This window comes from Pristis pectinata, chromosome 9, assembly GCF_009764475.1.
Source record: "Pristis pectinata isolate sPriPec2 chromosome 9, sPriPec2.1.pri, whole genome shotgun sequence".
Lineage (NCBI taxonomy): Eukaryota > Metazoa > Chordata > Chondrichthyes > Rhinopristiformes > Pristidae > Pristis > Pristis pectinata.
Window position 1 is genome coordinate 27,891,711 of NC_067413.1, and position 15,151 is coordinate 27,906,861.

The following is a 15,151-nucleotide window of genomic DNA, read 5'->3' on the forward strand; positions in this document are numbered from 1 at the left end:
TGGTTCTCAATGCTATCAGGTCCTGCTTTAAGCTGGCATAGGCTGCTTAATTTCCAGAGAATTTTTAAATGGAATTGAATGTGAAGATCAATGCAAATTAAAAATGTGATTTGATCCCAATTTTCCATTAATCTGGTTGGGTTAAAATTGTTTCTGTTAAGAACAACAAACAAGTATGACTGATGTGTGACAATTATGTCATTAAGTGCATATCATATGGAGATGGAGCCAAAAAAATGTAGGTGCTGAAAATCCGAAGTAAAATGCTGGAAGCACTCAGCAAATCAAGCTGGATTAGTTGGGAGGCAGGAAGATTTAATGTTCCTCATCAAGATTCCTTCATGATAACAGCACAGGGAAAAATGTTTCTCACAAGTTATCACAAAGTGAATCTGTATAATACTACAACAGCCAATAACACACAATTTATCTGCTATAGCATCTATATCACAAATGGTAGTGTGAGCCAAAAGGCCTTTAAGTGTAGTCATAATTCATAGAAGAGATGCAGAGCAACAGACCGTTCTATTATGGGAAAGGACAAATATGGCATGGAGTTCAGTCATTTCCCTTAGTGTGAAACAAAATCAGTCTCAAGACTTTTGACAAGTTTGAAAGTCTTGGCTGGATGCAATCTATGGCAAGTTCTACAAAGACCATGTCTTGAGCTATTCCTAGATGGACACACTGGTGATTGGTGATAACAGACAGGATTCTGAACAAGATCAGAAATTGATTTTACAGAAGGTTTTACTGTGCAGACTGATGTTCTACCACATTAATTGTCTGCCATTGGCAGGGTATGTTCAATTTTCACAATGCAACCAGTAAACAGTTTTTTTCAGTAAGAGCCAATGAACCTGCTTGGGCAATTCAGAAAGGTGTCCTTCAGGAAAGTTTATGAGCAGTTTTTGAAAAGGATGGACTAGTGACAAATGTCCAAATGAGGTAATAGTCGGCTTGGATTATCAACTGATCAAGGATGTTTAAAATGGGAACATCGCGTATTCATTCTGAGCATACTCGAGTAAGTGATTATCGACTAACTGCATGCCAGACACACTGGAATCAGCAATATGAAAGTCATCGCAAAGGAATCTGTGCATTGGCCAAACATTGATAAAGAATTGAGAAAGTTTTGTCCATATATACAGTTTGCCATTAGTGTAGAACAAAACCACCTACAACACTGTTACAGCCCTGAAAATGGCTGGAGTCATACAGCACAAAAACGGGCCTTTCGGCCCACTGAGTCAACGCTAGCATCAAGCACCTGCTTACACTCATCACATCTTATTCTCCCCACATTCCCATCAACTCCCCCTCATCACCCCTGCAAATTCTACCATTCAGCTGCATGCTGGGGGCAATTTGCAAAGACCAATTCACCTACCAACCCCCATGTCTTTTGTTTAGAAAACAAATATCACTGCAGATGTTGGAATCTGAAACAGAAAATGCTGGAAAAACTGGACTTGTACACCAAGATCCCTGCGTTACTCAATACTCCTTAGACCCTACAATTCATGGTGTATGCCGTAGCCTCATTAATACTCCCAAAAGTAATCACCTCACACTAATCAGGATTAAATTCCAAACCCATTTCACCAACACATCAATATCATCCTGTATCCTAGGAGTACCTTCTGCACTATCAACAACTCTACCAAACTTCGTGACATCTGGCAGACTTACTGCATGGATGTTAGATGACATAATGTAAAAATTCTCAATTAGATATGAAGTGAACTATGGCATATTATCTGCAAGTAGTTCTGCTGGTGTTCTATATGAGGCAGGAATCCATCACAACATTTCAGATGGAACCTCCCACTGTCACGCAACACCAACATCTGATTTCAATCCATTTTTAGTGCATGTTAATGAACCCAATTATCACTCGCCATTTGACAAAAGTTGACATGGATTTGTTGAAGTGATGCAAGGATGGCACAGTGATGCTATTGTGACTTTGAACTGAGTCGCTGGAGACAATGAACCTGGTAGATATAAAGGTCTTTAGTCATCACAACAAGCAGACGTTCTCATGGACACCCACTTAGTAGGATCTCTCTCAACTCAAAGTACACCAAGTTTTTATACTCTAATGATTCAATACAATTTCAATAATTACAAGACATTGTTTACTTTGATATTTTGAGTCTGACAAATGGTTCCATTGAATTACATATTTACAACGGGATTACACTGTAACTGACAAGCCTCCTCTGAATGTTCAAACAACTCTGCTGGTACAAGGTAATTCACATGGATGGTCTAAAAGCTTCTAAGGACAGAAAACCCAGATAACCAAAATTAGTGTTGTGAGGGCTGGCTCTCGGAATACACAAATATCCCAATTATTGATAGACAGAGCAAATATGCTTATGACCATGTTTGATGTGCTAAGTGACAAAATAACTTACCTGGAGTCTGATGCATGCTTTGATGTAGGCCAATTAAGATAGCCCATCATTTTATGTTTGGCTGATGCATATGTGAACATTTCATGGTCACATCAGTTTGCAAACCATATCTCTTGAGCAGCCTCCTGCTGTGGGCCAGTGCTCTGTTGACAATACTGTTTGTTCACAAAGCTGTCCTTTTAATTTCAAACCGATTACTGCTTGCAACTTATATCAGAACCGGTTTTCCTGAAGACTGATTCTCGTTTGAATTAATACCTACTATATCCATGTGATTCCATAACTCCTGAATCCTTAATAGTGCCACTGTAGAGTTGCTGCCTCATAGCTCAACCAACCTGGGTTCAATTTTAGTTAAATGGTGACCAATAATCGGGCTCATTAACGTCCACTCAAAATGGACTGAAATCAGATGTTGGTGTTGTGTGATAGTGAGAAGTTCCACCTGAAGTATTTTGATGGATCTATGTTGTGCGTAGAACACCAGTTATTCCAGATAATATGCCATAGTTCCATTTACATTTAATTGAGAGTTTTTGTATTGTGATGTCATCAAACATCTATTCTATTAAATTTTCAGATGACACAAAGATTGGTGGAGTTGTTGATATTGCAAAGGGTAGTCTTAGACTACAGTGTGATATCAATGTATTGGTGAAATGGATTGAGAAATAGCAAATAGAATTTAATCCTGATTAATGTGAGGTAATTCATTTTGGGAGTACTAATGAGGCTAGGACATACAACATGAATGGTAGAGTCCAAACGAGTAGTAAGGAAGAGAAGGACAAGTCCAAAGATTCTTGAAGGTGGCAGTGCAGGTTGATAATGTGGTTCAGAAGGCATATGCGATACTGGCCTTCATTAGTCAGGGCATTGAATAGAAAAGCAGGGAGGTTATACTCAAACTTTATAAAACATTGGTTAGGTCTCAGCTGGATTACTGTGTTCAGTTCTGGTAACCACACTGTAGGAAGGATGTGATAGTGCTGGAGAGAGTGCAGAGGATATTCACCAGGATTTTGCCTGGGATGGAATATTTCAATTATGAAAAGCGACTGGAATGGCTAGGTCTGTTTTCCCCAGAGTGGAGGTGGTTAAGAAGGGACATGATTAAGGTAAAATTATGAGGAGTACAGATAGGGTAAGCTTCAGGGAAATTTCCCCCATATCCAATGTAGATAAAACTAAAGGACTTAGGCTAAGGGGTAAGGGAGGGGATCTGAGGGGAACCTTTCTCATGAAGAGAGTGATGAGTACCTGGAATACACTGTCTGAGAGAGTGGTAGAAGCACTGGCATCATTTAAGAAGCCTCTGCATAGATGGCTATGGATCAAATGCTGGAAGATGGGATCAATATGGATGGATGCCCACTGGTGGGCCATGTGACCTGTTACCATGCTGATCTATTGATTCTACCATATCATCCAGCTTCTGAAGGGGTCCAGCAGAGACCTCTGGGAAGAGAAACCCTTGAAGAAGTAACTATTCCAAGGTTATTTTAGCTTCCTGATGATTCGATACCGTATCACTTCTCACCTTCCCATTGGTTTTGCACCATGAGTAATCAACCTCATTGCTTAACTTAGAGGGGAGAGTAAGGAGGCAGCAATTGAAGAAGAAGGGAATGTTTCAAGGTAAAGAAAAGCAACTTTGACTGAAAGCATTGGTGGCACTAAACCCGTGAGTGAAAATGAGACTCAACGGAATCGCCCAAATCCATTGATAAAAGTGTTAATTACTTTGTATCAGAAATTTCGTCAGAGATGCTCATACTCAAAGGATCACAGCAAGAGACATACCAGTAATATTTGACGAACCTATTCCTGATGTTGATACTTAGTCACCAGCTATCCAAGGGTCACAGGAACAAGTCAAGAGATTGTTGGTTCTCCTTTCCTGGAACGAGCACAATGTCAGAGACAAGTACACAGTTGTGGAGGTCAAACCAATTGAGGAAGCCAATCAAGAGACTGAATCTGAAGTGTCTGTCTGTAACTGCGAAACATTTTAACACATGTAATAGAGTTATACTGCACAGAAACAGGCCCCTTGGCCCAACTTGTCCATGCCAATCAACATGTCTTCCTGGGCTAGACCCATTTGCCTGCATTTGACCCATATCCCTTTAAACCTTTCCTATCCGTGAACCTGTCCAAGTGTCATTTGGTAACATTGTAATTGTACCTGCCTCTATGACTTCCCCTGGCAGCTCATTGTATATACCCACCAGCATCTGTGTGGAAAAACCTACCTCTCAGGTTCCCTTTAAATCTTTCCCCTCTCACCTTAAGTCTTTCTGCTACCCTAGTTGAAAGACTGTGATCATCCACCTTATCTATGCCCCTCATGATTTTATAAATTTATATAACGTCACCCCTCAGCCTCCTTCACTCCAGGGAAAACAGTCCCAGCCTATCCAACCTCTCCTTATAACTCAAGCCCTCTAGTCCCAGCAACGTTCTTGTGACTTTTTCTGCACCTTCTCCAGCTTACTATACCCAGGTGGTCAAAGCTGCACACAATATTCCAGTTGTGATCTCACTAACATCTTGTGTAGCTGTAACATGATATCCCAACTCTTGTGCTCATTGCCCTGTTCGATGAAGGAAAGTGTGCCATACACTTTCTTCACTACCTGTGTCGACACTTTTAGAGAACTAGACACTGTACCCCCTGCTCTCTATGTTCTACAACAGTCTCTAGGGCCCTGTGATTCACTGTGAATGTCCTCCCCTGGTTTAACTTCCCAAATTGCATCACTTCACACCTGTCTGAGTTAAATTCCATCTGCCATTCCTTGGCCCACTTTCCCAATTGATCTAGATCCTGTTGTAACCTTAGACAACCTTCTTCACTGTCCACTAAACCACCAATTTTGATGTCATCTGCAAACTTCCTAATCATTGCCATCTAAATTCCCATCCAAATTGTCAATATATATGACAAAGCAACAGAGGACCCGGCACTGATCCCTGTGGCACATCACTGGTCACATGCCTCCAATCTGAAAAATGGCCCTCCACTACTACCATAGGACTCCTTCCATCAAGCCGATTTTTGTATCCAATTGGTTCGCTCACCCTGGATCCTATGTGATTCCATCTTCCAGACCAGTCTACGATGTGGAAACTTGTCAAAAGTCTTGCTAAGGTCCATGTAGACAACGTGTACCACCCTCCCCTCATATTCTTCAAAGAGGGAAAGCAGTGTGCTGTGATTCTTGGTCAGAGGAAATAGTGATGTCATTGTGTGTCATGCCATTGTCTTTCCAGGATGGTGGAGGTTAAGGGTTGGGAATATTCTTTCAAAAAATACTTTGGTGAATTGTGGTTGTACTTTCTGTAGATGGTGGCAGAAATGGAATATTTAAGATTATATTCAAGCAAGCAGTTTTGTTCTGGCTGATGTCAAGTTTCTTGAATAATGTTTTAGTGGAAAGTTTACGGTCATGTGTGTCACCTGTGCCCTTTCAGTGGTGGAGGATCTGTGGGGAGACAAGAAGTGAGTCACTTGTCATAGAACGGCAAAGTGTCTGACTTTTGCTGCTAGTCTAGGTAGTTGCATTGATAGTCCACCAGTTTCAAGACAATTTCAACCATCAAAACAGGATAGGAAGGTACTCGAAGATGTAATGGCAACATGGAGGGGAGGTGTGTTGGCTCACACCTGGACATCACCTGGCAATTTCCTGGGTGCCAAAACTGGATTTTGTGTTGGCAACTCCTAGTTAAAAGGGCACATCACTACATTAAAGAATCAACAACCTGCTGAAACATCCAGCTCTCGAGTAACGAAAGCAGCGTTTGCTGCTCTGAAGAGTGGAAAATAGCACCACGCTTCACACAAAAACCACACATCGATATTAGTATCAGGGTGGTGACTGGGGTTTTAAGTGCATCGTGACAAGATTGAGTAACGTTAAAGGGGAGTCTTCCCAGTCATGGCCTGACTTACCTATTCATTTTGTTGTAACCCCTTCACGACATAACCCACTCCATTAACTGCTTCCCTCACACATGCTGTTGTCAGTTTATTTCCTGAAATGTAGCCATGGACTAGGGACAGTGCAGTTGACAAAAATTCATTAAAATCCTTCACAGCCACTTGTTGAAGAAAGGGCTCTATTTTTTCTTTAATTGTAAAACCTCAACCTCTTTACTCCCCCATCCAGCCTTTTCCTCTGATCCACACCAGTTTTCTGAGCCCTTCCCACAATTATGGAAGCACACAAAGAGGCATTTAACTTCAGGCCTCCTGGCTTCACTGGGAAAGGCGCTCTGAAAACCAATTGGCCATCTGGGTTTTCTCTGTGCTTAATCTATTTTCCTGTTGGTTTGATCTGAAGAGAAATTCATTTACAATTTCTGTCTTGGAATTCTGCGATAATACTGTTGTTTTTGTCAAATATGTTCTCTCTTGTCACCAACCCTTCCTTGCACTCAGCTACCTTGTTTAAGAGCTTCATCTTTCCTATTTTCTTCAGAAAGTTGAATAGAGAGTAAAATTAACCTGCTCTAGGACTTCTCAAACTATTTTCCAATACAAACTCATTTAAATACTTGAAATTTCACATCTCTCTAAGTGCACCAGAAAACAGCAATCAAGCAACATAATAACTGGTATGCACAAAGGTCCCAGAAATAGCAATATAATGATGACCAGGCCATTTATTACAATGGTGTTGGTGAATGGGTACATGTTAACCAGGATACACAAAAAGGAATGTCCCCAAATTGTGCCATGTTTGTACATCTAAGAGAGGAGGCTGGATTTCAGTTTGCACATGGCACTTCTGACACTGCAGTACTGCAATGGGGTTTCATTTCAGGTTTTTGTGCTCATGCCTCTGGAATGCAACCTGATCCCTGTACTTTCTGAGTCAGTGATAAGAGTGCTACCACTGAGAACATGCTTAGTAACAGTTGCATTTAGCTGACTCTACAACCTGTATGCTCAGTTTCAACTGAATTAATAAAACTAAGCCAGATTGCCTTTCTAACGTGCATCAAGAAAGCTTTTCAAAATAAAATTACCTTCTATTAAGATGCCCAATTGCACTGGATTAAGGATGATTTTATGTTTATGAATAGTGCAAGAATTTTAGCAGGAACAAATTATCAATTACATCCTGAATGCACCCGAGAGTATTTGCATTCAGCTATACAACATACCTTGCTCTGGTGTTGCAGATTGACCTGTATATTTCTATGGTATCCATCATTCTGCTTGTAAGTCATCTGAAACTCTTGATTAGACTCAGTCTGTAATTTACTTGTGTGTGACTGAGCCTTGGCCCAGGATATCCAATAACCAGATGTATTTCTTCCTTAAAACAGAAATTTTGAAAATATTGAAGCAAAGATCACTCCAACCTTCATCCTGGAGGTTATTAATCTGTTGGCTGTGTGCACATCTGAGGTGAGCCCTCTTTCTTTAACTTAAGACGTGAAGAATTTAAACATTGTGTTTTGCTTCATCTTGAAAACTTCTAATTAATTTCATTTCAGAATCTGAAAAGCATAATTGAGTAATAACTTGGAACTTTTAAATTTCTCTGCTCCTGAAGGTACTGACACTTGCAGGGGTTATCATTCCTCAGCTGATCAAATGGGTCTGTGCAGACTTGAGCACTTATATCACCACAATCATATCTATCCTTTTCTGCTCAGAACATTCCTTGGCAACAAGAGTAGGGTGAGGATAAAGGTGAAGGGTTTCCTCTGTGTGAATGGCTGGTAGAGTGTGTTGTATTGGTATCTCTGTAACCACATCTGAGTGTACACAGCCCCAATTCGACAGTGTATTTCCCTCTTTTTCAGTTTGCTGTGCTCAGCCAGTAGACAGCACAAGGAAAATATTGATTCATGTCCCCATGAAAGGAGAAGCTGTCCAAATAAGTCCCAAAGCAGTGAAAGTATCATCACCCTTCTTTTAACACTGTTCATACCCCTCTTCATGACAGGAGCCTAATTTGGAGCTTGTCATGTATAATCCATGAGCCTTGATTCGGGAGAATGGGTCAAAGCCGGATAGAGTCAAGGGTGCTGCTACTAGCTTGCCCCATGAAAATATACCCTGAGTGATAGGGCCAATAGAAAAGATCTAGCATCAGAACACACATACACAGATTAGTTTTGTTTCATTTTGTAGATATTTTGATTCTACAATTATATGCAGCAATTACTCAGCTTTCTGACATGTGACCCACAATGCAGAAACTAGGGAACTAAAGTACAGTTATAGGAAAATTAACAGTTGATTTTGTGCAAGTATTTGTCTCCACATAAACCATCTAGTTTATTCTTATTCTCTGATCACTGCTCATAGTTTATCTCTCTTTATCTGATCCAATTTTCCAATTAATTTCCCCTAATTTTCTCTGTTTCAGCAAACATAATTGTATCCTTTGTTCCTTGTAACCATTAATATTGATGTAGCAACCATTTATCTCTTTTTAACAAAAAATGGACTGTTAAGCAGCCATTTGTGGCAAACCATTCCTCATTATAACAATCCCCTTTATCAGGATAATTTTTATACTCCTCCTCATTGCATTCTGTGATGCTCATTTCTTTCCCTAATCAACCCATTGCTGTATGCAATCTGAATATTTGCCATATTATAAGTCTACTTGGTCTGCAAGTAGGATCAGCATGAGGTCACTAAACCCATATTTAGTGAGAATTATTTCTTATTTGGTCCTTAATTGGCATTATAGGTTTAGATGAGCTGCAGGGTAACTGTTGGTCAAAATAGACTAGACAGGTAAACTGATGCCATCTTTTCAACTTGGAATGGTATTCTATAAACTCTTTAAAATAAACAAAAGAAAAATAAGGCTAGAGCGAGATCCACTGTAAATTCATCAGTAATAAGAGGAATATGTCAGAATTATCATATGTTTACTTTGTCTCTGTATTTGCTGAGGGTATTGAATTGGTGGGCAAGACATTAGGAGAGTTCAAAATAAAAGGAATGGTGCTGTCATTGACATTAATGTGCAATCTAATCTTGAGAATTGGAAGTACAATGGATGAGGCTGATTTAGGGCTGTGTATAAAGAAAACCATGGCAAAATGCAGGAAGATGTTAATAAACTTGCAGAAAGGATATATAATTGACAACTGAACTTCAGTGTCGATAAGAATAAACAATTCAGTATTGCAGAATGTGAAGGCCACATAGTACTTGGACAAAATGTCTAAATAGAGGAGATGAACCAAAGGGTTTGGGATACAGATGGACAGATCCTGAATACTGATGCAGGTTACTGAGGCTACATAAAAGCAAACAATGCCAAGGGTTCATTTCTAAAGAGAAATTCATTCTTAAAATTGAAAAGCAGATGAAAAACAGGTAAAGCCTCTGGAAAAAAGGCAGAAGTGTGACCTGATGGATTATTCAAAGAGTTTTACAGCATGGAAACAGGCCCTTCAGCCTAACTCATCCATGCCAACCAAGATGCACCAATGAGATGGACTATGACCTCACGATCTACCTTGTTGTGACCTTGCACCTTATTGCACTGCACATTCTCTGTAGCTGTGACACTTTACTCTGTACTGTTATTCTTTTTACCTGTACTACATCAATGCACTCTGTACTGACTCAATGTAACTGCACTGTGTAATGAATTGATCTGTACGATCGGTTTGTAAGACAAGCTTTTCACTGTACCTCGGTACAAGTGACAATAATATACCAATACCAATACCGATCTATGCTAATCCTCTATGCTTTCTGTACTAGTGCTCTTCAGATTATGAAAATATTTGATAGCGTAGATGTAGAAAAGATTTATGTGAGACCAGAGCTAGGACCCATAAATATAAGATAGTCACCAATAAATGCAGCAAGGAATTCAGGAGGAACATCTTTACCAGAGAGTGACTAGAATTCAACATCCAGCCCCTCCCAGTTATTCCCTCCACCACTGGCAAGCCATGGCCACACTGTGCACTGCAGTTATTCATCGAGGCTACCTCAGAAGCACCTCCCAATCTCTCAAGCTCTCCAACAAGACGGGCAGGCACAGCAGGTGTATGGAAACTCCCCTTGTGCTTTCCCCTCCAAGTTGCACACCATCCAATCTGAAACCAAACTGCATTAAGGGGAAGTTGGAAGGTCTGTGAGGAGTCTGCAGGTTCTCTTTGTAATCAAGTTGGTTTCCACTGGGAGCTCTGATTTCTTCCCATGTCCAAAAGATGTGCTGGTGAGTTAATTAGCTACTTTAAATTATCCCTTGTGTAGGTTAATGGCAAAAATAAATCAAAGGTGAGTTGATGGTTATATGTCAGAAAGAATAAATTTTGGAGGGTTTGGGGAAATAAGGAGGGAGGGAATGGAATTAATGACGTTGCTCCCTGGGGAGCTAATGGACTGCATGGCATCTTCTGCGTCAATATCTGTATTGCCTTTATACATTTCCGGTGCGACGACCCAGGTTCAATCCTGACCTCCAGTGCAGGCTGTGTGGAGTTTCTACATTCTCTCTGTGACTGTGTCGGTTTCCTTCAGATGCTCTGATTTTTTTCCCACATCCCAAAGACGTGCCGGTGGGTTAATTGGCTGCTGCGATTTGCCCCTAGTGTAGGTGGGGTAATGGGAGAATTGGAGGAAGTTGAAGGGTGCGTGAGAGAAGATACGTTATGGAGAAAATAGATGGGGGTTTAGGATTTATGGGAATGCTCTGAGAGCTGGCATAGACTGGAGGGATGGAATGGGCTCCTGTGTCATAAGACAATATGAGAAATAAGAAAGGAATCGAAGTATTTTTGATGAGGTTAGATGTGAAATGTCCCTCATTGGATTATAGACACCAGCAAGGACCTTTGAAGCTGTATGGCATGTGTATCCGAAATGATATGCGATATATGTTACTGGAATGTAGAAACCTACCATGGCTATTTGCATATTCCATTTCCCAGTGCAGACATCTACATTCCTTGAGACTACAGTATTAGAAATGTAATTCTAAAGAAACCTATGAAAGTAGGTATGTGTTTTGTCTTCTGCCACCAGTTGTTTAATTTTATTTCTGGGTTCATCTCTCTTCCTAGCTAAAGAATGAAACACAGAAGACACTTTTACCAGGCACCTCCGAGGTTGAGCAATTAACCATGTATGCACTGCACTTGTGTGAATGCCTCTTCGATCCATATCAAATCTGGAGGCGACAATTGGGCGGGTGAGTAAGTGCAATGTGTATACAACTTTCTGTTCATTAATAGATGTTCTCTCATGCTGTTCTTGACAATCTCCCACTTCCATTATTCTCTCAATCCAAGTTAGTTCAGAACTCTGACTGCCAAGCCCTTCCAAATGAATGCCTGCACTCTCTTGTCCTCGGACACCTCCCTGTGACCCGGCGAAATTCACATGATGATTCTGCCTTCCTTTGATTCCTGGCTGTGGAAAGCTACCTTCCTGTTCACTGTGCAATCCTTACTTGGTTCATTAGTGCCTTTTTCCTTTGTTGCCCATTTATTGACCATTCCTTTTCTTTTGTTTATCTTGTTACCCTGAGTGGGGAGACAATCACATGTAACTAAGTACTCATATACATAAAGAAATGAATAGTAGTTGTTTCTGACCTTGACTTGTCTTTTCTTGAGTTTCAAAGGTTGAGGGGTGACATAAAGCAGGACCCACACTGCAAATGTCAAGCATTAGATGCAACCGGATTGACTTTGATGTTTTTGAGATTGCCAATCATCTGGGGATGGGGTGAAGAGGATCTATGGTGATGTCTGGTGAGAAGGAGCAGTTAGGGTCAAAAGTGGTAGGGAGCTTGTGGTTGGAGCCATGCCAGGTGTGTGTTGGGGGGATGGGGGTTCTCTTGAGGGGTGAAAGGGAAGTAATTGACAACTGACAGACCTCCCTAGCCATCACAAAGAAACAAGTTTTCCCAAGAAATCATGGGCAAGTTCCTCTGAAATGCACAGGAAATAACATCATCGTGTACGCCATTGATGGAGAAATTTCATGAGGGTGCAAGGCAGCTCATTCTTGGAAGTGCCTGGTCAAAGTAACCTGTACTGACATGGAAATGGTTGTTACTGTGTTTCAACTTGGGGGTGAAAATTATTTTTCAGTCAGAGCACAATGGAAAAAAATATGCAATTGAATTTTTTTTCCAGAGGTGTTTAAAATAATAGCTTTGACAGGTTAGATGTGAGAAAACTACTTCCTCTAGTGTGGAATCCAGAGAAAGGTACCTTGCTGAGCTGTACTTTGCACAGCACCGATTCACTACAGCCCTCTTGGTTGTCCACTCACAGATGAGTACAATCCTATAGTTAAGATTAACTCAGGCTGCGCCCTGCTGTGCTGGGAACCTGTCGCTGTTCCAGGAGCCTGACACAGATCACTGCCTTCCACTGGCATCTCACATCAAAATACTGTCCACGTCTCAGTGCCAAGAGGCTGCCTTTGAGGTCTGGTGTTGAGTGGGCTGCGACGAGCTGGGTAGGTGGGGGCAAACTGTGCAGCCATACAGCCTGGGATGTGGGGCTCAGGGCTTTGCCATGGTTGGCATGGTGTGTGCAGACCACTGCTGGGAACTGGCTGTGGCTGCTACACGTGTTGAGAGACAACACAGATCCTACAGACTCTCTAGTCACCTCTTGTTGGATGTGATAAGAGCTGCTGTCACTTTGCTTGGCTTCATAGCTCTCCCTAGCCCAGAGATTTTTCTCTGGTAACAAGCTCAAGGGTGCTCACTTCCATTAAATCCAACAAGGTGATGAGATAGACCATAGGATACAGGTCTTTCTGTATGTGGCAGGTACTGTCATCCCATACTCACCAGGCTGACCAGATTGTATCCTGAGTCCCACAATGCAGTGCTGAGTGTTTGCCTGGCTTCTCTCATCCCACTGAACACCAGCCCTCACAGGCTGCCTCTCCACACTGAGCTACGGGTGATTCATTGCTGTGAGAATGCCAGTGGAGGGCAGGGACTTGCGCCGGGTTCCTGACACAGCAGCACTGTCTGTAATGAATATTTATGTACAGCAGTACAAAAACCTCTTTTAATGCTAATTCTAATAGTGCTCTCATTCCTGAGGCAGCATCCTGAGTGATAAGTGAGCTACCAGGCTATTTGTACGATTAGTGCTAGGCTATTTGAAAGTGAAGTTAGCAAGCACCTTTATCCAGATGAGTGCAAATCTTGTTTCTTTTGCCGAAAAAGGCTGAGGTCCTTGGAGTTAGATTAATTTTTGTTTGGTAAGGACATCAACTTGGTAAACGGTGGGGTGAAAGCCCATAACCACCTGACCACCAAATATCCTGCCAGTTCTGCTTCTCTGCCTCCTCCTCTGCTTTTCAGGCATGATTACTGATTAATTGTCTGCAAAAAGCAAAGGTAATTCAGGAGAATGAAGGGTTCATTAAAAGCATATTTGTGCTTCCCTCACGAAAGCAGCAATCTATCAAATCCACTAATGAGCTGGGAGTGCCACATCATTGCCCTGTCTCTAAGATTTGATACAAAGTCAGTGCTGCAATTGCCATGCTCTTGATGATGGAATAGAACATGCTGGCTTTGACTATTGGTGAGAAGGTGGGACCTTAACCATAAGGAAGCCTGTGAGCAAGATCATTGATCTGGCTGTACAGTTCAGCCGTTTACCCAAAAGCCTAACTCTGCAATCCTGTTTGGTTTCAGAGAGATTATCAGTTCAATGGAAAGGAGTAAATACAAGTTTGCACCAGCTGTTTTACCTCAGGAATTCAACACATTCTTCCATGGTAAGTAGAAGAGGTCGTTTTGACAGAAACAAATAGCTGAGAAAGTATAATTTGGTCAGAATAAGGGTGCTAGGACTGTGTTATTCAGTCATTGTCACAAACAGGAGGTGTCTTGTGAATAGGATAATACCAGCTTCAAAATGTTGACAAACCTTATAACCCTAGGCTAGGGATTTATCATAGGCAGGATGATGCAGAGCCGGGGCTTCATAGTAAGAGCATCTGAAGAGATATAAAACAGACTGCTGATTTTCTTACGTTTTTCATCTGGAATTTAAAATTAACCCAAATGTTTACTATGCAATGTGTGACATGAGAAAAGAAACTGGAAAATTAGTAACATAAGTTGGGAGGTCATGGTGCAGTTGTACAGGAACTGGTGAGGCCGCACTTGGAGTATTGTGTTCAGTTTTAGACGCCCTGCTATAGGAAAGATGTTATTAAATTAGAAAGTACAGAAAAGGTTTACAAGGATGTTGCCAGGACTTGAGGGACTGAGTTATAGAAAGAGGTTGGACAGGCTAGGATTTTATTCCTTAGAGCATAGGAGACTGAGAAGTGATCTTTTAGAGGTGTATAAAATTATAAGGTACATAGATAGGGTGAATGCACTCAGTCTTTTTCCAGGATTGGGGAATCAAGAACTCAAGGGCATAGGTTTAAGGTGAGAGGGGAAAGATTTAATAGGAACTTGAGGGGCAACTTTTCCCCACAGAGGGTGGTATGTACATGGAATGAGCTGCCAGAGGAAGTGGTTGAGGCAGGTACAATAACAACTTTTAAAAGACAGTTGGACAGATACGTGGATTGGAAAGGCGAAGAAGGTTATGGGCCAAACCTTGGCAAATGGGACAAGCTTGGATGGGGCACCTTGGTCAGCATGGAACATTTGGGTGAAAGGCCTGTTTCCATGCTGTATAACTCTATGATTCTATGACTGGATAAGCACCAACCTTTATACATTTCT

General features: G+C 41.3%; 1 protein-coding gene across 4 annotated transcripts in view; it reads left to right on the forward strand.

Moving 5' to 3' along the window:
* Positions 1–15,151, forward strand: part of nbeal2 (neurobeachin-like 2) — a 192,044-nt gene that overhangs the window by 77,293 nt on the left and 99,600 nt on the right. For all 4 annotated transcript variants that reach the window (XM_052022635.1, XM_052022636.1, XM_052022634.1 and 1 more), the window contains exons 4-6: positions 7,767–7,848; positions 11,490–11,617; positions 14,102–14,184. In XM_052022635.1, the coding sequence (XP_051878595.1) occupies positions 7,767–7,848; positions 11,490–11,617; positions 14,102–14,184 (293 nt within the window). The remainder of the gene's footprint in view (positions 1–7,766; positions 7,849–11,489; positions 11,618–14,101; positions 14,185–15,151) is intronic.